Here is a 23,380-nt window from a genome sequence, read left to right as displayed (position 1 = left end):
TCTGAGAGTGGCAATAAAACACATGATATAGCAGTGCAGTCCCGGTACAGGTGAATTCTTCACCGTGGACCCTTCCTCAGCCAGAGCTGCTTTTGTATTCTGTCTAGTTGGGTTTTGATCATTGTTCTTACTGCAGCAGTTGATAATTATCTGAGGTGGAAAAGTAGCAAGAAGAAGCAACATTATTGGACTCAGATCAACTTAATCAGAGTTGGAGTTTTGTGAACATAATGATACTGAAGCTTTAGAAACATTCACTTGCTTGATCCTCTTCCAAGATTCCTGTAGGGCCCTAGAAATATGTTCATGTAGTCATACACTGACAAAAATATTTAACCTCAATCAATCAAGTCTATTATCATTTTATTCTGACTTCCCAGCATCTTATTTCCTGTGTTACGTGGTGGTATAGAGGTTGCAGGCATTTTCGAGGTTCAGATGCAGAAAGTATAATAGAGAATAATTTTAGTTTGGCTTTAATGGTATGTATTTATTTGATTCACAGTAATTTATGTATGTTAATAATCTAGCCATCCTGGGTAGCACCCATTGTGCCAAAATAAATATGTACAGCCACAGTCACAACAAAATGTGAAAGTATCCTAATGGCATCCAGCTTCAGAAATGTATAGTTGTTAAACAGATTGTGAAATGTACAGAGACAGAACTAATCCATGAAAATAACTTCAACAAGTATGTAAAACTGTAGGCAGAGAATCTGATTCTCATTGGACACCTAATCAAGTCAGAAGTTCTATCTCCTCAGGAATATATCTGAGGGTGTTTTATTTACTATTAAAATAACATCATGCATTTAAATTTTTGGAGGAAAGTGTACAAAATTAATGAATCCTGTGTATTAAGGCACAAGTCTGTACCAATACTTCAAACGTGTATGAAGTATTCTACATCTCACTATAATAACAAAAATTAATCAACCATGCCAAAAGTAAGACTAAGGTATCTTTCTGTTTTCTCTATAGAAAATGATATAAATTTTTTGCCTTTTGAAGACAGTTGAGGATTCCATGGACCTGAAATGCAGATAGAGCATTGATAGAATGGTGTCAGGCAGTTAGTTAATATAAAATATTCTATTATTTTCTGATTTCATGTTTTTTTGTGTGTTTAACATTTTTAATGTTTATTATGGCTTTTTTCTTGTCCTAAATAGACTTTCATTTTACTCACTTTTATTATTAGTTATAAAAGTCTTTTGTTGTAAAATTAGAATTTTAAACATTTTAACTTACATTTAGTTCTATGGCATTAAACGCATTGACATTGTTGTGAAACCAACACTTGTGTTTATTCCAGAACTCCTTTATCTTCTTATACTGAAATTCTTAACCCGTTAAGCAATAACTCCCCATTCCTCCCTCCCTGAGCTTCTGGTAACCATTATCTTATGACTCTATTCTAATTACCTAATATAAATGGAATCATACAATATTTGTCCTTTTGTGTCTGCTTATTTCACTTAGCATTGTGTCTTCATGGTTGATTTGTGTTGTCAAATGTATTTTTTTCTTTAAAGACTGAATAAGTTTCTACTGTATGCATCTACCACATTTTGTTTATCCATTAATCTGTCAATATGTACATGTTTTGTTCCTAGCTTTTGGTTATCAAGAATATTAGTGTTATAAATATAGGTGCACAAATATCTGTGAAGACCTTGTTCTCCCTTCTTTCAGATTTATACTGCAAAGCAGAACTGCTGGACAATATGGTAGCTCTATGTTTACTTTTTTAGTTAATTATTTTTTTTATTTGAAAAAGAGAGACAGATAGATAGGCAGACAGAGACCTACCATCTGCTGGTTTACTTTCCAAATGCTTTCAATAGCCAGGGCTGGGCCAGGCCAAATTCAGGATCCTGGAACTCAATCAAGGCCTCCTACAGGGATGGCAGGGACCCAAATACTTGAACCTCCCAGTGTGTCTGTTGGCAGGAAACTAGAATCAGGAATGGAGCCTAGTGTCAAAACCAGACATCCCAAGTGGTGTTTTAATCACTACACCAAACACCCACCCCATGTTTAACATTCTAAGGAATGCCATATCATTCTCCATGGTGGCTACACCATTTTACATTCCCAACAGAAATGCTTAAGGCTTCAAGTTTGTCCACTTCATAGACAACATTTGTTATTTTCTGGTGGGTTTTTACTTGGTTATTCATGGTTTTCGTTTTTCATAGCCGTCTAAAGGATGTGAAGCACACGCTTGTTTTTAAAGGAAGTCTCCTAAAAACCTTGGTTATCTCTGGATTTAAGCCTGAACTTCAGTTCTGCTGTGGTATATGATCAATTTATCCTACTTCTCTGGCACTTCATTTCCTCTCACGTAAAATGAGAATAACAGCAAACCTACCACAATAATTGTTTTGAAGATTTGGGGTAATAATATATGAAAGGTCGGGGCCGGCACTGTCGCATAGCTGCTAAAAGCTACCACCTGAAGTGCTGGCACCCCATTTGGGTGCTGGTTCGAGTCTTGGCTGCTCCATTTCCAATCCAGCTCTCTGCTATGGCCTGGGAAGGCAGTGGAAGATGGCCCAAATCCTTGGTCCCCTGCATCCACATGGGAGACCTGGAAGAAGCTCTTGGCTCCTAACTTTGAATCGGTGCAGCTCTGGACATTACAGCCAACTGGGGAGTGAACCAGTGGATGGAGCATCTCTCTCTGCCTCTCCTCTCTCTGTAACTCTGACTTTCAAATAAATAAATAAATCTTTAAAAATATATATGAAAGGTCTTCAAATGCAAATTATAAAAAATTATAAAAAACTATGCATGGATTTCAAATTTTTGTGCCAAGAAATAATTTTTCAGTTCCCTTTTCCATGAACTTTCTATAGTCCCCATAAATGTGACTCCATTAGCCTGGGTGCCACCCTTGAGGAAGTAGCAATACCATTGATCATTATTTACTTGTATGTCGCTTTTTTGTACTACACTATGCAATCCTCACTCATATTTTTCCAAAATAATGTCCTTATTAATACAGACAATGCTATTAATAAATGTAATTTTCAAGAGTATATGAATTATAATACAGTTTCTATTATGAGAGTTCGTGATTTAAAGAAATTATCCCTCCCTTCTTTTCTTTCCTCAAAATCCTTTTTTCTTTTACTATATGATTATTTATTAAAATTTTATTAATGGAGAACAAATTTCATGTATTTCATATAGTTCTAAGAAGATAACCATACTTCCTTCCCTCTCTCCTTATCCCCCTTCCTACCTATCTTTCTTTTTTCTCTTTAATTTTTGCAATAAACATACTTTCAATTTACTTTATAATCACATGCTTAATGCACCACTCACCATAATGTTCAACAAGTGAAAAGTATACTCATATTTTGATTCACAACACTCATCTTAGGGACTGACACACAGCCAGTATTTAATGAATGTTTGATGGCTGAATTTGAAATAATCTGTGGAATGCAGGCTACTGTTCTTTTAGCCACAATGAATACAGGCATTTAAACATTCTTCAGGGAGGTACCTTTCTCTGAAGGGAGGAGAGAACCTCCACTTTGACTATGACCTTGTCTAAACAAGATAAGAGTCGGAGAACTCAAGGGGCTTCCATAGCCTTGGAAACTCATGACTGGTGCATAGGGAGATTACTGATGCCATAAACAGGAGTGTCAATTTGTAAAGTCAACAACAGGAGTCACTGTGCACTTACTCCTCATGTAGGATCTCTGTCCTTAATGTGCTGTACATTGAGACTTAATGCTATAACGAGTACTCAAACAGTATATTTCACTTTGTGTTTCTATGGGGGTGCAAACTGTTGAAATCTTTACTTAATGTATACTAAACTGATCTTCTGTAAAAAAAAAAAAAAAGAAGAAGAAGAAGAAATTATCAATTCCCAACTTGACTCTCACTGGGATTAAACATGACAATAGGTCTGATCTGATTTCATCATCATTTAAAAAATCATCTATTATTTTTCACTTTATGTTTCTGTGTGGGAGCAAACTGTTGAAATCTTTACTTAATGTATGCTAAACTGATCTTCTGTATATAAAGAGAATCGAAAATGAATCCTCATGTGAATGGAAGGGGAGAGGGAATGGGAAAGGGGAGGGCTGTGGGTGGGAGGGACGGTATGGGGGGGAAGCCATTGTAATCCATAAGCTGTACTTTGGAAATTTATATTCATTAAATAAAAGTTAAAAAAAAAAACATTCTTCAGTAAAGAGGAACTACAAGTAAATAACAGAGCTTTGCTGCTTTGTAATTCAATGAGGCAATTCAGCCCTTATCGCGATAGTGAAATCTATATTATTCTCACTGCCTCAAGTAGCCTCACTCACGCTCAGAAAATGATTTTATTTTTCTCATAAAATTGTAAATCATAGTACTTCTCTGAGTATTGCTTTGGACAAATATTTGCATTGGGTGGACCTAACCTGACTATTGCAGTCAGGATTCTAGTGCCCCAGAGAGCAAGACAAGATTAGTGACATGTGATTTAGTATGCTGTCTCAACGAGGCTGACTTCTGCTTGGGAGTGTATGATATTAAAGTCTTGAAACTGTATTTGAAATTGTGAGTGTGTGTGTGTACCTATGTGTGCTCACATGCATGTTCCTTAGAGTATAATTGTTGTCAGGAGTCAGACGTAACTTTCATCAGATTTTCAAAGAATGCATGACCAAAAATAGTTAAGAATGACAGACCTGGACAGCCTGGAGCAGCAGGCTCAGTATCAAACCAGAAGCTTAAGTTCAGATTATAGGCAAGATAGAACCCCCAAACACCAGGATCAAACCACAGAATCAGCTAACTCTAAGGGGAAGAGTCAATGAACCTGACAGGGTTATTTAAATCTCTTCTAAACTCCCTCTACCTACATACAAATAAATAAATAATTTTTAATTATGCTTACATCTTTTGGATTTTTTCAGTGTTTTGTCTTATATAATATGCAAAATGGTATCACAGCATACAAAGTGAAACAGAGAGCTTGGTTTCAGTCTTGATTTTGCTTAAACTACCTACCCTCAATCTCAGTACCGGGTATGACTTCTGAATATCTTGCTTGTCTTTCTATTCTTGCTTCTAGAAATCTCAGTCACTTCTAATAAAGGGGATGTAAGGAATACTTGTAAGGTGATGGTTCTCTATGGAGTTCCTAGCCAGCAGCGGCATCACCTTGGAATTTGCTAGAAATGCAGATCCTCAGCTTTCATCCCAAACCTACCGACCCAGACACTCTGATGGTGAGGTTGGACACTGTTTTAAGAGTTTTGTATTTCGGCCGGCGCTGCGGCTCACTAGGCTAATCCTCCGCCTTGTGGCGCCGGCACACCGGGTTCTAGTCCCGGTCGGGGTGCCGGATTCTGTCCCAGTTGCCCCTCTTCCAGGCCAGCTCTCTGCTATGGCCCGGGAGTGCAGAGGAGGATGGCCCAAGTCCTTGGGCCCTGCACCCCATGGGAGACCAGGATAAGTACCTGGTTCCTGCCATTGGATCAGCGCGGTGTGCCGGCCGCAGCGCTCCTGCTGTGGCGGCCATTGGAGGGTGAACCAACGGCAAAAGGAAGACCATTCTCTCTGTCTCTCTCTCTCACTATCCACTCTGCCTGTCCAAAAAAAAAAAAAAAAAAAGATTTTTGTATTTGAGAGCCACTGGCTTAAAAGGACCAAGAAGCCAATTTTCATGTGCAGTAGAATTTATCCTTAAATTTGTTTTTCTTTTTTCCAATCACGTAATTTGAATGTTTCCTGTTTCACGCCATGGAATTAAGTGAAGTTGATTTAGGATAAAACACCAGCAAACTGAATAAAGTGGTTTACCAATTCATCCATACACTAATTTTTAAAGCAAAAGCTCTGTGTATGGATGAGTGTGGAATACTGTTGACAGAAAACCATATTTGGTTTCCAAAGCCTGCAATGTGAGAAATTCCTTTTGCCATAATATTAGAGAGGCTGTGGCCAGCCAAGCCGGGTTTACTTTCTTAAGTCACAGAGGTTTATCAGGTCAGGCAAAGTTTCAGAATCATTTAATCTCGCCTTTCATCATCCATTATGGTGGAGCTGATGCTATGTGCTTCTAGATTTATGGGTCTGCAATTTTTTCATGTTGTTATGAAATGTGGCACCTGTAAGATAACTCACCAGGTAATTTGTTTCTGAAACAACATTTATCCTTACACATAACTCATGTAACACTCTTACATTCCCTACCCTTCCATAGATTGATAATGATCAATGTGCTTCAAACAATTCAATTGCATCTTCAACCAAGACCTAAATCTTCCCCTCAAACTGTATCTGACCACCCATTGCCCCATCTCATCTTTACTCTCTTAGCTGTTGCAGCTTTTCTCATCCATCTCTTGGCCATAGATGGAGAGCAGAGGGCTGCCTTCTGAGCCACGATGCAGTTGTTGCTGTCAGTACTGTGATTAGAATCTGAGCATCACACCCACCCAGGACCTCTGTCTCCACATGCCCCTCATTGGCACTGAAGGGTGGCTAATGCTTGAGCTAACTTGATACTCCAAGTTCTGTCACAATTTATGATATATTAAAAATTGAAACTTACTTATTCTCCAGTTAGGAGGTTTCAGTTTTCTGCTACTAAGTTTAGACCAAGTCTTAGGTAAAGAGATGGTATCTATTTCATGAAAATGATGTATGAATATTCTGGCATGTTTTGGACAAACTAGATTTTTCATAACTTGGTGCATATTGTTAATAGTCTTCTCTGATTGAAATTCTAGTATTCCAGTTCCAAAGAGATCTTATTCTGAGTGGGCTCAAACTGTTTGTTCACATCATCACTAACTCCCATGGAAATAAGTTAATATAATCAATTCACTTGTTTGCTCAATCTATTATCTAATAAATATTTATTTAGTTTTTATGAAAGATGATGAATGATTTCTAGGATTGAAAAGATTGGATCTCTGATTTCAAGGATCACATCTTCTGGTAGGACAAATAAGTATATATTTGTACAACACAAAAGGAATGTAAAAACACAAACCTAGAAAAGTAGATTTGAGGTGGTGGTGTTCCCCTTTCATTGCAAAACCATGGGAAGTTGTTGAAAGTCCATGGACCATGAATGAGCTCACCGGAACTGGCTTCAGGGATATTATACTTCAGTAAGACTTTGAACTGGAGCTGATGGAAAAAAAGACTCAGGCAAGGAGACAAGCAATTTTATGCCAGCAGGTGAGAAGTGATGACAATCGAATGAGAAGATTGAAAGGCATGCCAGAAGGGTTGCAGAAATGAAATCGACATGAATGGGAACCTAGTGAGAGGGCAAGTGACAGAGATAACTCCTGGTAGGTGGGCCTGAACTCTGACCTATTCAATATTGGTGGCACCAAGAACCAACATGTAGGAGGCAAGAGAAAAACAATCATTGGTTCATCTGGTGGTACAAAGAATTCAGAGTGTGGTCAAGTCACTCTGACAGTACTGGCCTTTTAGCAAAAAGACTGAGTAGATAAGTTTGTACTTAAAGGAGAAACATTTTCACAGATGTGCCTTGAATGCATGTAAACCTGCACTTCTTAACTGATTATCAAATGGAACACTTAACAACATTCATCACTTGCATGAGCAGATATATTTATTATGTTGTGCTCTGTGCATGGCACTTCAAGGGTTGAAAAGATATGGAAAAAGGTTTGTTTTAAAATTAACTATTGAAAAACTGGAGTTTCTCTCATTAATAATAAAATTAACAAAGGGCTATGTGAAGCAAAAGTGCTGAGAAAAGAAAATGTTCCCTTCACATTTTCCTTACATTTTAAGTGAATGGGCATGCCACAAAATGATGACTAAGCAAACCTTTGTAGACTTAATAGCCCTTATAAAAATAAAATTCACTTCAAAATCAATCTGACTCACCTTGCTGCTACTGTGCCACAGGGGAATTAAAGGTGAATAGCCTACACAATTCTGCCAAAACACATATTTTTAGTTCTTCAGAATCACTTCTTCTCATGTATCTTTTGTTAATATTAGCATTTTCCTCAAAATAATGCATAACATGCTATTTGCCTACAAAATTCAATAGAGTTAATAGATGACCAATTAGAACACCTTTCTGCTACTTCAGCTAGTTAATTGAATGCTATCTAAAAAATGATACTCTTTCATTAGTAACAAAAGTATTAGTTTATCACATTATTTCAACCACCACTAACTCTCCTTGCTATTTCTCTTTACACACACACACACACACACACAGTTGTGCCCACATTTCAGAAAGTAAAATCTCTTCATATTTCTCTGTTCAATATGCAACTATTTTCCTTGAATCTCCCCCCCAAATATGTGTATCCAATCACACCAGGCCTGAAATTCATCTCTTTTCCCCACTTGACCTATTTCCTATTGATACCCTATCCACCTCCACCTCTATCCACCATCATTCAATGAGTCCTTGAGAAGCTGTTCTGTGCTCCCCATCTATGGTAGACTAAATAATGGCCCCCAAAGATGTCCACATATAAACCTCAGAACCTGGGAATAAGTAATCTTACATGGCAAGAGAGACTTTGGAGATGTGATTAAATTAAATGTCCTGACATAGAAAGATCATTCTGAATCATCCAGGTGATGGGCACCATGTAATCACAATGGTCTTATAAGGGGGAAAGAGAAGAGATAGAGAGAGAAGATTCTTTGTTGCTGGTTATGAAGGGGGTGAAGGAGCCAGGAGCTAAGAAATCCAGACAGCTTCTGGAAACTTGAAAAGACAAGGAAACAGATTTCACCCAGAGCTGTCAGATAGAATGCCACGCTGCCACCATGCTGAATTTAGCACTAATGTGCATTTCAGTCTTCTGACCTCTGGAAGCAAAAAGTTCAGAAATTTATATTGTTTTAAGCCACTGAAGTTTTGGTAATTTGTTACAGTAGCAATGAAAAAGTACCATCTTGTCTCTGTGTATGATTTGCTATGAACTCTAGACTACAGAGTTGTGTACTGTCTGCCCAGAGATGCAGAATCAGTGATAAATAGCAGTGGTTCAGAGAAGAAAGCAGGAAGTGGAATCCAATTGGAGCTCCCCCTCAGTGAGCCCCTGCATCTCAGACATTGCACTAAGTGCTTAACATACATTATTTATTCAACTTTTTCTCCTTTATTATCTTTTAAACATATTTTACATATGCAATGTTTGTCATTTTTGGCTTGATTTTCCTTTAAGACAAAGAGTTAGTGAATATGTCAAGCAAGTAAGTTCAAAAGTGGTATAAGGCTACAAAATTTCATATTCTGTAATCTTCTGGAAGGATTAATAGACAAAAAGCTGTGGAATCTGTTCCCAAGGACTGACTGAAAGAATATAATGATAGTTGAACCATTTTTTCTATATCTTTACCTCTTGTTTTGTTTTTAAATTTCTTATTTTTAACCAAATGCTACAACCAGGACCATGATCAGGATAGAATATCAGCACATGTTCTCCATGTCCCTCCAAGGAATGCAGTGTCCTCATTAATATATCATATTTAATATTAGTAAATGGGTTTTCAGCCAGCCAGTCTTACCCTGAATATCTGTGGGAGGGGAGCAGGTCCCAGGGTATCTTTTTGAAGAAGATTTTATTTCTTTGAAAGGCAGAGTAATAGACAAAGAGAGATCTTCCCCCCTGTTGGTTTTTTCCCCAAATGGCTGCCATAGCTGGAGCTGGACCAAGCTGAAGCCAAGAGCCTAGAACTCCATCCAGGCCTCCCACATGGGTAGCAGGAGCCCAAGCACTTGGACCATCTTCCACTACTTTCCCAGGAGCATTAGCAATGAGTGGATTGGAAACAGTGCAGTCAGTACTCCAACCAGCACTCCAACATGTGATGCTGTTGTTGTAGGGGACAGCTTCACTGGCTTCACCACAGCACCAGCACCCTGGGAAATCATCATGGAAGCCGATGGTCTGTGGCAATAGATGCACTACATTAGCATGAGCCTGAATGCAATGAGACTATGTTATAACTTTTACTAAACTGTCAACAATACATGAAATACCATTGAATGGAGCTTCTGAGTTTTTGCACAGATAAAGATAAATATAAAAATAACCTCTCCTGCTTCTCCAGTTCCACTTCCTTCCCCCCTTCTACCTTCAGGCCAGCCATTCTCTGAGTTTGAGACTCTGTTTCTTCCTCCTTTCAAGCCCTCTCCACCAATCAAAATAAAAAGGGCTCTTATATCATCACTTACATTTGGTTGCATCTTATTTTTATTTATGTGTTAGCTACTACAGGTATTTCTATTTTTGCTAGTTGAATTTCCCTAGGCCTCATCTACCAAATGAGGTCATTGATTCATAGCTCCGGCTTGCAGGAATAGTGTCTCCCCACACCCTCACCTCAATCAAAACTTCCTCCAGTTAACTAGTGGAATCCTTCCGCATGTTTCACGCACTCAGAGACATGTCTGCTCTTGTTCTTCCACCTGGCCTTCCTGCTAGGGCCTTTCTTACGTCAGAAGCCATTTTTAACAGGCACTTCCCCTCCACCTTGGCTGCTGATAACTGTTACCGGAATGTGAGTAAGGCACAATCCATGAGTGCTCCCACCTGCAAAATGGCACCGTTTCAAGTGACACTTCATTTCTTTCCTATCTCATGGGGTTCAAGGTGCTATATTGTGCTTTGTGAACTAACAGGCTAAATATTCCCCATGTTACTACAAGTGTAACCTGGGCCCTCAGCCAGCTTTACTTTGGCCTCTGCTCTCACCAAATCCATCTTGAAAACAGTTCCTTTGGTTTCTACCTGGTGTACTTGCTTCATTTAAAATAAATAAATAAGAACTTGAATACAGTGAAAGTCTTTAAACAATGCCTCCCTTTTCTTTCCTTGTTTTCCTCCTTAGGGGATACAATCACCTGAACTTGGTGGTTACTTTTCCCAAGTATAGTATTTATGTTATTACTACAGGATATCGATCCAGGTGCTATATGTTGCATTGTTATGCATATTTTAAATTTTATATACTAGCTCTTAGACAGATTTAACATTTTTTTGCTTACTTATACTTTTGATAAATAAACACATTTATTTTGGAAGTAAAATGTTTAAAGCTATATAATTAAATAAGTGCATAATGGATGTCTGGTTGCTCACTAAGCTTTGTATGATCACTCTTTTTTTTTTTTTTTTTTTTTTTTTTTTTTTTTTTTTTTTTTGACAGGCAGAGTGGACAGTGAGAGAGAGAGAGACAGAGAGAAAGGTCTTCCTTTGTCGTTGGTTCACCCTCCAATGGCCGCCGCAGCTGGCGCGCTGCGGCCGGCGCACCGCGCTGTAGTATGATCACTCTTACAGTTAAAAAAAGCAAATTTGGAATGAGGTTTCTCTGTGTGTCTGCATATCAACCCTTCATCCTTGGCAGTTTTTCTCTGATATCAGTGATCTAAGGTTTCTGCTTTGCTATTTATTGCTGTCAACACTGTCCTCAGAGCTCTGGTTTTCTCTCTTCAGATTCAACACTAAAATTTTTCTAGAGAGCTTTTCATCAGCATACTTGAAAGTGTTCCTGTCTTCCTTGTTCCTTTCCTTTTTTCTTCAATTTTTTTAAGTTTTCTTATTTACTTACTCATTTAAAAGAGAAACAGAGTGAGACACACAGAGATCTCCCATATGCTGGTTAAATCCTCCAAACACCTGTTAACAGTCTAAAGCCAGGGCCCGGTAACTCAATCCAGGTCTCCCACAAGGGTGGCAAGGATCCAAGTACTTGAACCATCACTACCTCCTCCTTGGGTATACATTAGCAGGAAGCTGGAGTCAGGAGCAGAGCCAGGACTCGGACACTCTGATAGAGGGATGCACTTAGCCCAATCTGTGTCTTAACTAACTGCTATACCAAATGCCTGTACCTGTTTTCTTTCATTTTTCATATGTGTTAGAAAGCAGATGTTTTTAGTACTAAAGACCAAAAATTGTCTCAACAAGATTTTAGTTTTTTCAACTTTCTTGGAAGCAAAAATTGCTCTGTTAAAAAGCACTCTCCTGGGATGTATCCAAATGATGAATTTCCTTCTGCTTAACTTTCTCATTAAAGAAAGCTCTCACCTCACCTCTCTCTATATATGTATTTTTTCTCATGTAAATAGATATATATTCCCTATGCCTCCTTTTCAAGACCATTATAAGAATCTAAGTAAAAAGAAGGTGAGAGTATATTAAGAAGAGCAAAAATCTGCACACATACAAAGTGTTTGTTTTATCACTGTTTCACTTATCCCATAATGTTCCTCTCAGTATGTAAGTAATATCATTAATTTCAACATCATGTCAAAGGGCTAGAAATCATCTAAATGTCCATCAGCTGGGCACTGGCTAAATAAAGGCAATCAATAAAAATATTGTAATCAAAAAAAAAAAAAAGAAAAGAAAGAAAGGAAACACTCTTAACCCAGTGATATGACAAAAATAAAAGATAACATATTAAGAAAAGATAAAAAATGTATGGACAATATTTGTATTTTTTCAATGTGCTTAATAATACACAAAATCATTCCCATGTGTGTGTGTCAAGTGTCCCTAAAAGAATATGAATGAAATTAATATCTTTGGTCCTCTCTGGGACAGAGGGTGGGAGATATGTCCTTATTTTCTACTCTTTATATCTTTGAATTTAGAAGCCTATGAGCATACCCATTCAAAAAATTAAATTGATATTATAAATTAAAATAGCCACAGGTGATTTTTTTATATTCATGGGAAATTTAAGATGCAAATGCTACCCAAGTCAGCTGAGTTGGTGGTTTCATATTAGTTGTTAGTGTGGCATGTAAGTGCCTCACAATCCTGATTTCACTTTCCTCTCAGTTAGGCAGATCATTCTCTTTACATTTTTTAACCACCAGAGAACACCCAATGCTCTTTGCTCTTAGCTAAAGCCAGTCTGCAATCCCTGTCTGTGGCTTGAATCCCTCAAAGTATGCCTCCCAGACCAAGTAGTCATTTAGGCCTGGACTCAACCAATGGTCAATATCAAGTCATGGAACAGAGTGGGCAAAGAGAATCCTGTACTAGAATCTGGGCTGAGCCTGCAGGCAAGAGATGGGCAGGGCAAGGTCCTGAGTTTGGAGACAGACAGCAGTCAGTGGCTGTGATGTAAGGCCAACAATAAATCAGACACAAGGTCAGAGTCCAGGTTGGAGAACTGTGGCTGAGGTTTGGAGAGTAATGTTGTTCCAAAGGGCATCTGTGAGAGACCAGGCGTACATTCAAGTAAACCTGAATCCAGTATAAGGAAAAAAAAAATTCAAACATGGCTATTCCAGGATATAACTAGGGTATGTCCCCTTTGAAGGGTTTTCAGCCCTTTTTTATGCTGAGAAAAAAAAAATTGAGTTATTTATTTATTTATTTGAAAGGCAGAGTTACAGAGAGAGGGAGAGAGAAAGAGAAATTTGCTATTCACTGGTTCACTCCCCAAATGGTCACAAAGGACAAGGCTGAGCCAGGCTGAAGCCAGGAACCAGGAGCTTCTTCCAGGTCTCCCACATGGGTGCAGAGGCACAACTACTTGGGCCATCTTCTGTTGCTTTACCAGGCACATCAGCAGGAAGCTAGATCAAAAGTCAAGCAAGTAGGGGACAGGCACTGTCATGTAGCCAGTAAAGCCACCATCTGCAGTGCCCGCATCCCATATGGGCACTGGTCCAAGTCCCAGCTGTTCCACTTCTGATCTAGCTCTCTGCTATGGCCTGGGAAAGCAGTAGAAGATGGCCCAAGTCCTTGGGCCCCTACACCCTCGTGGGAGACCTGGAAGAAACTCCTGGCTCCTGGCTTTGGATTGGCATAGCTCCGGCTGTTGCAGCCAACTGGGGGGTGAACCAGCAGATGGAAGACTTCTATCTCTCTCTCTCTCTCTCTGCCTCTCCTCTCTCTGTGTAACTCTGACTTTCAAATAAATAAATAAATATATTTTTTTAAAAAGTCAAGCAACTGGGTCTCCAACTGGCCCTGCTATGGGATGCCCCTGATGCAGGCGGTGGCTATCTATACTCACTACACCACAGATCTGGCCCCTGCTGAGAAAGTTTAAGAGAGAAAGAATTCTGCCAGTACCACTTGTAACCTAGATTGAGATCAAATGTGATTCTCTCCCCTCCTACATTCAGTGCTGCCTAACCCTTATTTTACAACCCAAGAAACCATGGGTCACTGAATTGCAAACAAACTTTCTCCAACCATTCCCGGGAGTGGGTTAAATGCTTTGGGTACAGCCATTATGTTTGAAAGGCAAGCTATCGACATCAACAGCAGTGCGAGCCACTGTGAGTTACAAAATCAATCCATTGCTAATTTCAACAACCACAGGTTGTGGTGCCTGAGACAGTATCCAACTGCCAAGGTACCATTTGTTTTGTTCCTTGTTCATCTTATGATGAAGAGATTAAGTTGTGCTTCATTTAGCCTCATCTAGGCACTGCAGTTCAAGCACCATGTCAGTAGCTGCATTTTAATATTACTGAATTCAACACCAATGCTAAAATTCTCCAAAATTCATCAATTTATCATCAATCTTTGTATTAGTTCAATAGAAGCCTTACAGACAGTGAAAAGAGCTGGAAGAGGCAAGTAGGAAAGAGGCTGAAAGCTGACCATAAATCAATTGATTTAGGCAGGACACCTGCCCTGTCAGTCTCCATTACATCCAAATGGAAAAACGGGTGATCTAGGATTACCCTCGGGCAATGCCAATGGCCAAGGCACTAAAAGGTCACTTCTATTATCGTTGGCATTTCTTTCCCATGTGGGCTGTTTTTTGAGTGGATGTCACACTCATCTCACACAGAAGGCATGTCCATCATGCCAGAACATTGCTGTCAATATTTGATCTATGAAAAGACACCATTTCTTTGTTTTTTTTTTTTTTTCAAACCAGCTGCTGCTAAAAGGCAATTTGTTTCTTCTTTACCACTCCAACTTTACATTCCAGGGTTTTGAATCCTTAGTGAAGTTTTATTTGTTACCTCTGATTCCAAAGTCAAAATGATCCTTTCAAAAACATTACATTAACCAACATTATATTAACAGTCAGCTCCACACCTGAAAGTGGTTTTATGAAAATAGCCAATTCTCTCTTGGAAGAATCCATGACCCTTTACTAATAATGTCACATTCACCAGCAAACAACTTAGCACTATATATGTAGTGTCAGAAGTGAGGGGAAGGCTAGAAACACAAACTTAACACACAAAAATTAAATAAAATAATAAAGTATAGCAACAGCTGGTGCCAGCTGCAAGCAGCCACACAATAAAATTCTGTCTAATTCTGCTGGGCACTTTACGAGAACTCTTGGAGCCTGTGACTGGAGCAACAAAAGACCACATTGTAAGAACATCAGGCATGAGGCCTGGCTAGCTAGCACCCTAGGAATTATTAACAGGAGGAACTGAGAATATTGCCAGGAATTCATCTTCCCCAGATCAAATCACTGCATAAAATCAGTTCTATTTATTCTAAAAAGCCAACACTCAAAAACTGCACTCTAGGCCGGCGCCGTGGCTCAATAGGCTAATCCTCCACCTTGCGGCGCCGGCACACCGGGTTCTAGTCCCGGTTGGGGCGCCGGATTCTGTCCCGGTTGCCCCTCTTCCAGGCCAGCTCTCTGCTATGGCCAGGGAGTGCAGTGGAGGAAGGCCCAGGTGCTTGGGCCCTGCACCCCATGGGAGACCAGGAAAAGCACCTGGCTCCTGGCTCCTGCCATCGGATCAGCACGGTGCGCCGGCTGCAGCGGCGGCCATTGGAGGGTGAACCAACGGCAAAGGAAGACCTTTCTCTCTCTGTCTCTCTCTCTCACTGTCCACTCTGCCTGTCAAAAATTAAAAAAAAAAAAAACAAAACTGCACTCTACCTGGAGCTTGCTTTTTTAGCCAATAGGGCCTTTAGGTCACTGTTGGGCTCCCAGGGTATCCATTTTAAAAGCATTATTGAAATGAACCTGGGAAAGTGTTTTTCCTGGAGTTCTTTCTCACCAGACCAGTTCCAAAGTGCCTCCTGGGTGATGATGGAAAACCAAGGCAGTTGCCAAAGCGTCATTCCCTTACTTTGTAACTTCAGGCAGTTGCACAAAGGTTATGTGGAACTTTACCAACTAGTTAAAGTCAGAATCTGGGACAGTCTTAAAGGAATGAAAACCAATTGCAAGGGCCAAGTATTACTATTAAGGAACTTCACCAAAGGGCCAGGTCAACTAAGTGTAAGGGGAAGAGACCTTTCATTCTGGACCTTTTCACTGGTTACCCTGGAGGTTTGAAGTCCAGGGCCTTTGAAGTCACAGCTTCGTAGTCACTGGAGGGCTCTCCATGTTTTCAGATGCCAGAGGCTGAAGTAGTCCTAAAAACCACAGGAGAAGCCTTGTGCGTTCTTCCTGTGTAGGTCACTGTTAATAAGTTACACAAATATAAATTTATTGATTTGAGTTTTTCCTTCTTTTCTTGGAGGGAAGGAGGACCTATTCTGCCCCACCCTGTGCTCTGATTCATTGTCCTTAGGACTGGAAGAAATATAGTAGATTTTCATGGAATTGTGGAAAGGTGTGCTCATCCACTATCTTACACTTATGAAACTGAAGCCATCTGCAGCTTGGGTTCTTCACAGAAACAAAGGAGGAGTGGCCAGTGAGGGAGCTTCAGCAGGAATATATGTGATAGCGCCACAGCCAGGGGCAGTCTATGCTAATATGAAAAACCACTGTACACATTCATTCCGGAGAGATAATAGCCCTCTCCCTACCACCTAACCCAGGGACCAGACCAAGTTTGTCTAGGTAGCTACTACGGGATCTATTTAGGGAGACTACAGTGACTTTGAGATAATAGCAGCCCTTTTGATTAAACTCTATTGTGATAGCAAAAAAAGAATGAAAGAAAAGCTGTTGTTTGTTTCATTTGGTAATTTGTCATAAATGAGACAATTCCCAACAGAGTTTGAAGACTTGACTTACATCTAATGCTTACATCTGACTTTGCATAAGTGACTTATCTTCCTCCTCTGCAAAAACCTCTTTATTTTGAAACAGAGATACAGATATTTGCTCTACAGACTTCTTTTTTTCCCCCAAAGAAATCTTTTATTTAAAGAATACAAACTTCATGCATTTCATAAATACAACTTTAGGAATATAGGGATTCTTCCCACCATATCTGCCCCCCACCCACACTCCCACCCCTCATCCTCCTCCTTCTCCCATTCCCAGTCCCATTCTCCACTAAGATCCATTTTTGATTAACTTTATGCACAGAAGACCAACTCTATACTAAGTAAAGTGTTCAACAGTTTGCACACACACAAAAAAAACACTGTTCCTTAACAGTCAAGATAAGGGCTGTTCTTGGCATGAACTGCCTAGGCTATGGGAGCATTTTGAATCCACAAACTCTGTCAGTATTTAGACAGGGCCATAAGCAAAATGGAAATTCTCTCCTCCCTTCAGAGAAAAGTACCTCCTTCTTTGATGACCACTTCTTTCTACTAGGGTCTCACCCACTGAGGTCCTTAATATAGGACATATATTTGCCACAGTGTCTTGGCTTTCCATGCCTGAAATGCCCTCATGGGCTTTTCATTCAGACCAGAAGGGCTTAAGGACTGATTCTGAGGTCACAATGCTACTTACAGCAATTGTCATTCTATGAGTCTATGTGGACTGCTTCCGTGTTGGAGCATTCACTCCTTTTTAATTCTAATAATAATTATTACCAGACACTCAATTCTATCCATATGACTACTTTAACATTTTTTTATTTTTAAAATTTTTTTTATAGAAAGCTTTTATTTAGTAAATCACTTTAACATTTAAGATGGTATTTTTGGGCTGGCGCCGTGGCACAATAGGTTAATCCTCCACTTGTGGCACCGGCATCCCATATGGGCACCAGTTCTGGTCCTGGCTGCTCCTCTTCCAATCCAACTCTCTGCTGTGGCCTGGGAAAGCAGTAGAAGATGGCCTGAGTCCCTGGGACCCTGCACCCACATGGGAGACCTGGAAGAAGCTCCTGGCTCCTGACTTTGGATCCGGACGTTGTAGCCATTTGGGGAGCGAATCAGCGGAGGGAGGACCTTTCTCTGTCTCTCCCTCTCACTGTCTGTAACTCTACCTCTCAAATAAATAAATAAAATCTTAAAAAAAAAAAAGATGGTATTTTTACCACCCAGCTTAAGGAGAGTTGGGGTCTCATGGCAAGTTTTTAAACAATACCCTTAGAAGTAAGGCCATAGGAATGTACAGAACTATACAGTTTTACAGTTATAAACTTAATACACTTCATAATTACAACTTTAGTAACATGGTGATTCCTCCCACCATGCCCACCCTTCCACTCCTCTTCCTCCTCCCTTAATCCCAATATTTTTTACTGAGATCTGTTTTCAATTGACTTTATATACATAATGCTTACTCTATGTTGAGTAAAGATTTCAACAAATAGCATTAAAAAAACTATTTCTCAATAGTCAAGGCAAGGGCTGTTCAAATCATTGCTTCTCAAAGTGTGAATTTTACTTCTATAGATTACCTTTTAGGTGCTCTATTAGTTATCACAGGTCAGGGAGAAAATATGTTATTTGTCCCTTTGGGACTGGCTTATTTCACTAAGCATGATGTTATCCATATTCATCCATTTTGTTGCGAATGACTGGATATCATTTATTTTTTACCACTGAGTAGCATTTCAAGGTGTACATATCCCGTAATTTCTTTATCTGGTCTACAGTTGATGGGCATTTGGGTTGACTCCATGTCTTGGCTATTGTGAATAAACAATAAACATAGGGGTGCAGATAACTCTTTTATTTTCTGATTTCATTCCCCTAGGGTAAATTCCCAGGAGTGGGATGGCTGGATCATGTGGTAGGTTTATATTTAGATTTCTTAAAAATTATAAATCAGGCCGGCGCCGCGGCTCACTAGGCTAATCCTCCGCCTAGCGGCGCCGGCACACCGGGTTCTAGTCCCGGTCGGGGCGCCGGATTCTGTCCCGGTTGCCCCTCTTCCAGGCCAGCCCTCTGCTGTGGCCAGGGAGCGCAGTGGAGGATGGCCCAGGTGCTTGGGCCCTGCACCCCATGGGAGACCAGGAAAAGCACCTGGCTCCTGGCTCCTGCCATCGGATCAGCGCGGTGCGCCGGCCGCAGCGCGCCAGCTGCGGCGGTCATTGGAGGGTGAACCAACGGCAAAAGGAAGACCTTTCTCTCTCTGTCTCTCTCTCTCACTGTCCACTCTGCCTGTCAAAAAAAAAAAAAATTATAAATCAGATCTGACTTTTACAAGGATAACAAACGTCTCCATTATCTGGAACTATTCTAAAAGAAAGAAATTCTTGAAAAGCACCTGTAATCATTATATGTATTCTTCACTATTTCTTGGAAAAAGCCCAAGTGAGGTTTAGGTCCTGCAGTTTCAAAGCTAACAGGCTTCACCATGCAAAGCTTGGAAGCTCTGACCTAAGGCTTTGTCCTCCTCAACTCTCAGCTGCATTCACTCAACCTACTCAACTACAGCCCACCCACTTTTTCCTTATTAGTAGTATACTCAGTAATAAGCAAAAGATATCACTATATAGCTGGTATGTGGCTTTGTCTCTAATTCTCTTTTTTATTTCCTTTTTTTTTTAATATTTTTTAATTTATTTGACAGAGTTAGACAGTGAGAGAGAGACAGAGAGAAGGGTCTTCCTTCCATTGGTTCACCCCCCAAATGGCCGCCACGGCAAGCGCTGTGCCAATCCAAAGCCAGGAGCCAGGTACTTCCTCCTGGTCTCCCACATGGGTGCAGGTGCCCAAGCACTTGGGCCATCCTCCACTGCCCTCCCGGGCCACAGCAGAGAGCTGGACTGGAAGAGGAGCAGCCAGGACTAAAACCTAGCGCCCATATGGGATGCCGGCGCCACAGGTGGAGGATTAGCCAAGTGAGCCACGGCACTGGCTCCCATCTAATTTTCTTTTTTAAGAAGACTTTAAAGTGATTGTTATTATTAACCCAGATTCACAGTAGAGAAATAGCTTTGCTCAAAGAAATTGAGGTAGACAAAGAATTTTATAGTTGATGTTAACACCTGAAAGTAGGTATGAAACAAGTTTTTACAGATTGAAGGAGCACTGCAGATATGACTGCACATAATGATATCTTTGTTCACTCTTTTTTGGGGTAAAAATTAACTTGTTTGAAAGGCATAGTGACAGAGAGAGGGAAACAGAGAAAGAGGGAGGGAGCAAGCGAGCAAGAGAATCTTCCATCTGCCATTTCACTATCCAAATATCCACAAAGGCCAGGACTGCCAGGCCAAAGCTGGGAGCCTGGAACTCTATCTGGGTCTCCCACATGGACAAAGGGGCCCAAGCACTTGGATCATCTTCCTCTGCTTTCCCAGGCACATCGTTAATGAGCTGCAATGGAAGCAGAGTAACCAGGATAAAACCAGTGCCCATATGGGATGCCTGATTTCACTTCCTAAATGGCCATGAGAGCCACGGAAGAATAAGGCTGAAACCAGGAGCCAGGAATTTCCTCAGAGCCTCCCACATGGGTGACATTGGCCCAGGCACTTGGTCTATCTTCTGCTGCATTCCCAGGTTCATTAGCAAAAGTGACACTACCCGGACTCAAACCAGCACTCTGATGGGGATGCTAGTGTTGAAAGTGGAAGGTTAACCTGCTGCCCCACAACACTGGCCCCACAGTGGATGTCTTTTGAAGTGGCTACTGAAGGGAATATTAATTCAGCGTATTTCCTAAATGAAAGCAAGTCAGGAGGATAACCTTCAGTGTCTTTGAAAAGTGATTGTAAAAGTGTCTAAGTGCGCTTTTTAAAAGCACCTGCAAATGGTCATTAAAAACACAGATTCTTAGGCCTACCTTTCATATTTTGGTTTAGAAAAACAGTAAGCATCATATTTATACATTACTTCACTATAAATAATGAATTTGCTCATACAATCGAATGTTTAATAGGAATGCTTACTCACATCCTAACCAGGACATAGCACCTTCAGTGGTGACTATTTTGCTATTTGCAGCAAAATCAATGCAGAAGGTTTGTTATAGGATGTTATAAATAATTTTGAACTCACAAAATTAGTGATATCAACAGTAATAATTGATTAGGAAAAAATGCTAAACTCCTATTTTTAAGGTTTATTTATTTAATTATTTATTTATCTTTATTTGAAAGGCAGAGCAACAGAGAAAGAGAGAGAGAGATCTTCCATCTGCTGGCTCACTTCCCAAATGCCTACAACAGCCAGTTCTGGGCCAGGCGAAAGCCAGCAACTAGGAATTTCATCCTGGACTCCCACAAGGGTATAAGGAACCCAAGTACTCCAGCCATCTTATGCTGCCTTCTCAGGTGCATTACCAGAGAGCCAGGTCAGAAACATAGCAACTGGGACTGGAACCAGCATTATGATATGTAACACCAGCATTATAAATAGGGACATAACCTACTGCACCAAAATGCTGGCCACTGAACCCATATATCTTGTATGGACAAGACATATACGGGGGCCGGTGCTGTGGCGTAGCATGTAAAGATGCCGCCTGCAGTAGGAGCATCCCATATGGGTGCCAGTTCTAGTCCAGGCTGCTTTACTTCCAATCCAGCTCTCTGCTATGGCCTGGGAAAGTAGTAGAAGGCGGCCCAAGTCCTTGGGCCCCAGCACCCACGTGGGAGACCCGGAAGAAGCTCCTGGCTCTGGGCTTCAGATTAGTGCAGCTCTGGCCATTGTGGCCATCTGGGGAGTGAACCAGCAGATGGAAGACCTCTCTCCTCTCTTTCTCTTCCTCTCTCTTCCTCTCTCTCTTTCTCTCTCTCTCTCTGTAACTCTTTCAAATAAATAAATAAATCTTTTTAAAAAAAAAGACATATAAGGAGACAACCCCAGTACTTGAACGCAATGATGTGGCATGTAAACCTAGGCCCCACTAAACCCAGATGCCTGACCCAACAATAAGGATCATTAGCCCTGATGTCAACAAAGGCTGCTTGGAGTGAATTTTTCACCTAGGTTGCTGGTTAGTAAGCCTTATTTGCAGCCAGCCCTTCTGAAGCCATAAAAGTCATGTAACTATTTGTTGTCTGCTACTCACACATAGAAATTTGGGGGATTTCATCAGAAATCTACTTTCACTGAAATGTATCCATTGGTAATAAATTGTAGGGGTAGAGAATAGCCTCAAGATACCTCTAACAAGACTAATGAAAAATAGGGATGTTTCTTAATCATCTAAATTGGCTAGGGCCATGTCACAGAAGTAACACATTGAATGAAATACACACATGTGCACCTCTAAAAATTTTTAAAGATTTATTTATTTGAAAGGTAGAGTTACGGGACCAGCACTGCGGCATAGTGAGCTAAGCCTCCACCTGTGGTGCCAGCATCCTATATGGGTGCCAATTCGTGTCCCAGCTGCTCCTCTTCTGATCCAGCTCTCTGCTTATGACCTGGAAAAACAGTAGAAGTGCTTGGACCCCATCACTTGCATGGGGAGACTTAGAACAACTCCTAGCTCCTGGCCTCAGATCAGCCCAGCTCCAGCTGTTGTGGCCAATTTGGGGAGTGAACCAGCGAATAGAAGGTTTTTCTGTCTGTAACTCTACTTCTCAAATACATAAATAAAAAATCTTGAAAGAAAGAGAGAAAGAAAGAGAGAGAGAGAGAGAGGAAGGAAGGAAGGAAGGAAGGAAGGAAGGAAGGAAGGAAGGAAGGAAGGAAGGAAGGAAGGAAGAAAGAAAGAAAGAAAGAAAGAAAGAAAGAAAGAAAGAAAGAAAGAAAGAAAGAAAGAGAGAGAGAAAGAAAGAAAGAAAGATTGATTCACTTCACAAATGGCCACAATGGTCAGGGCTTAGCCAGGCCAAAGCCAGGAGCCAGGAGCTTCATCCAGTTCTCCCATATGGGTTCAGGGGCCCAAGGACTTAGGTCATCTTCCATTGCTTCTCCAGGCACATTAGCAGGGAGCTGGATCAGAAGTGGAGAAGCCAGGACTTGAACCAGTGCCCATATAGGTTGCTGGCGTCACAAGCAGAAGCTTTACCTGCTTCCGGCCCCTAATTTTTAAAAAGTATTTATTTATTTGAAAGGCAGGGATAGAAGGAGGGAGGTAGAGAGAGAGATAAAGAAAGAGAAAGAGAGAAATCTTCCAGTGACTGTTCACTCCCCCAAATGCCTGCAACAGCTGGAGTTGAGCCACGCTAAAAGCAAGAATCCCAGAACTCAATCCAGGTCTTCCACGTGAGTGGCAGGGCCCCATGTAATTAAGTTATCACCTGCAGCCTACCAGGCGCTCATGAGCAGAAGGCGGGAATCAGGAGAAAAGCCAGGGAGACTCAGACCCAGGCACTCCAATGTGGCACGTGGGTA

The 23,380-nt window shown here is 40.6% G+C and overlaps 2 protein-coding genes across 10 annotated transcripts in view; one reads left to right on the top strand and one right to left on the bottom strand.

Moving 5' to 3' along the window:
* LOC100009083 (carbonic anhydrase 1) overlaps window positions 1-23,380 on the top strand; it is a 49,851-nt gene that overhangs the window by 1,213 nt on the left and 25,258 nt on the right. Inside the window, exon 2 of one of the 5 annotated variants that reach the window (XM_089335495.1) lies at window positions 18,840-18,875. The exons of the other annotated variants lie outside the window; for them this stretch is intronic. The gene's annotated coding sequence lies outside the window, so the exon portion shown is untranslated. The remainder of the gene's footprint in view (window positions 1-18,839; window positions 18,876-23,380) is intronic. 5 annotated transcript variants of the gene reach the window in all.
* The window catches only part of CA3 (carbonic anhydrase 3), a 105,878-nt gene that overhangs the window by 63,304 nt on the left and 19,194 nt on the right, over window positions 1-23,380 (bottom strand). For 2 of the 5 annotated variants that reach the window (XM_089335489.1, XM_089335488.1), the window contains exon 2: window positions 7,024-7,163. The exons of the other annotated variants lie outside the window; for them this stretch is intronic. In XM_089335489.1, coding sequence (XP_089191615.1) covers window positions 7,024-7,102 — 79 coding nt within the window. In that variant the 5' untranslated portion in view covers window positions 7,103-7,163. The remainder of the gene's footprint in view (window positions 1-7,023; window positions 7,164-23,380) is intronic. 5 annotated transcript variants of the gene reach the window in all.

Source organism: Oryctolagus cuniculus, chromosome 6 (genome assembly GCF_051225735.1).
Source record: "Oryctolagus cuniculus isolate XC-2025 breed Fujian yellow rabbit chromosome 6, ASM5122573v1, whole genome shotgun sequence".
NCBI lineage: Eukaryota > Metazoa > Chordata > Mammalia > Lagomorpha > Leporidae > Oryctolagus > Oryctolagus cuniculus.
This window is presented reverse-complemented; position numbering and strand designations above follow the sequence as displayed.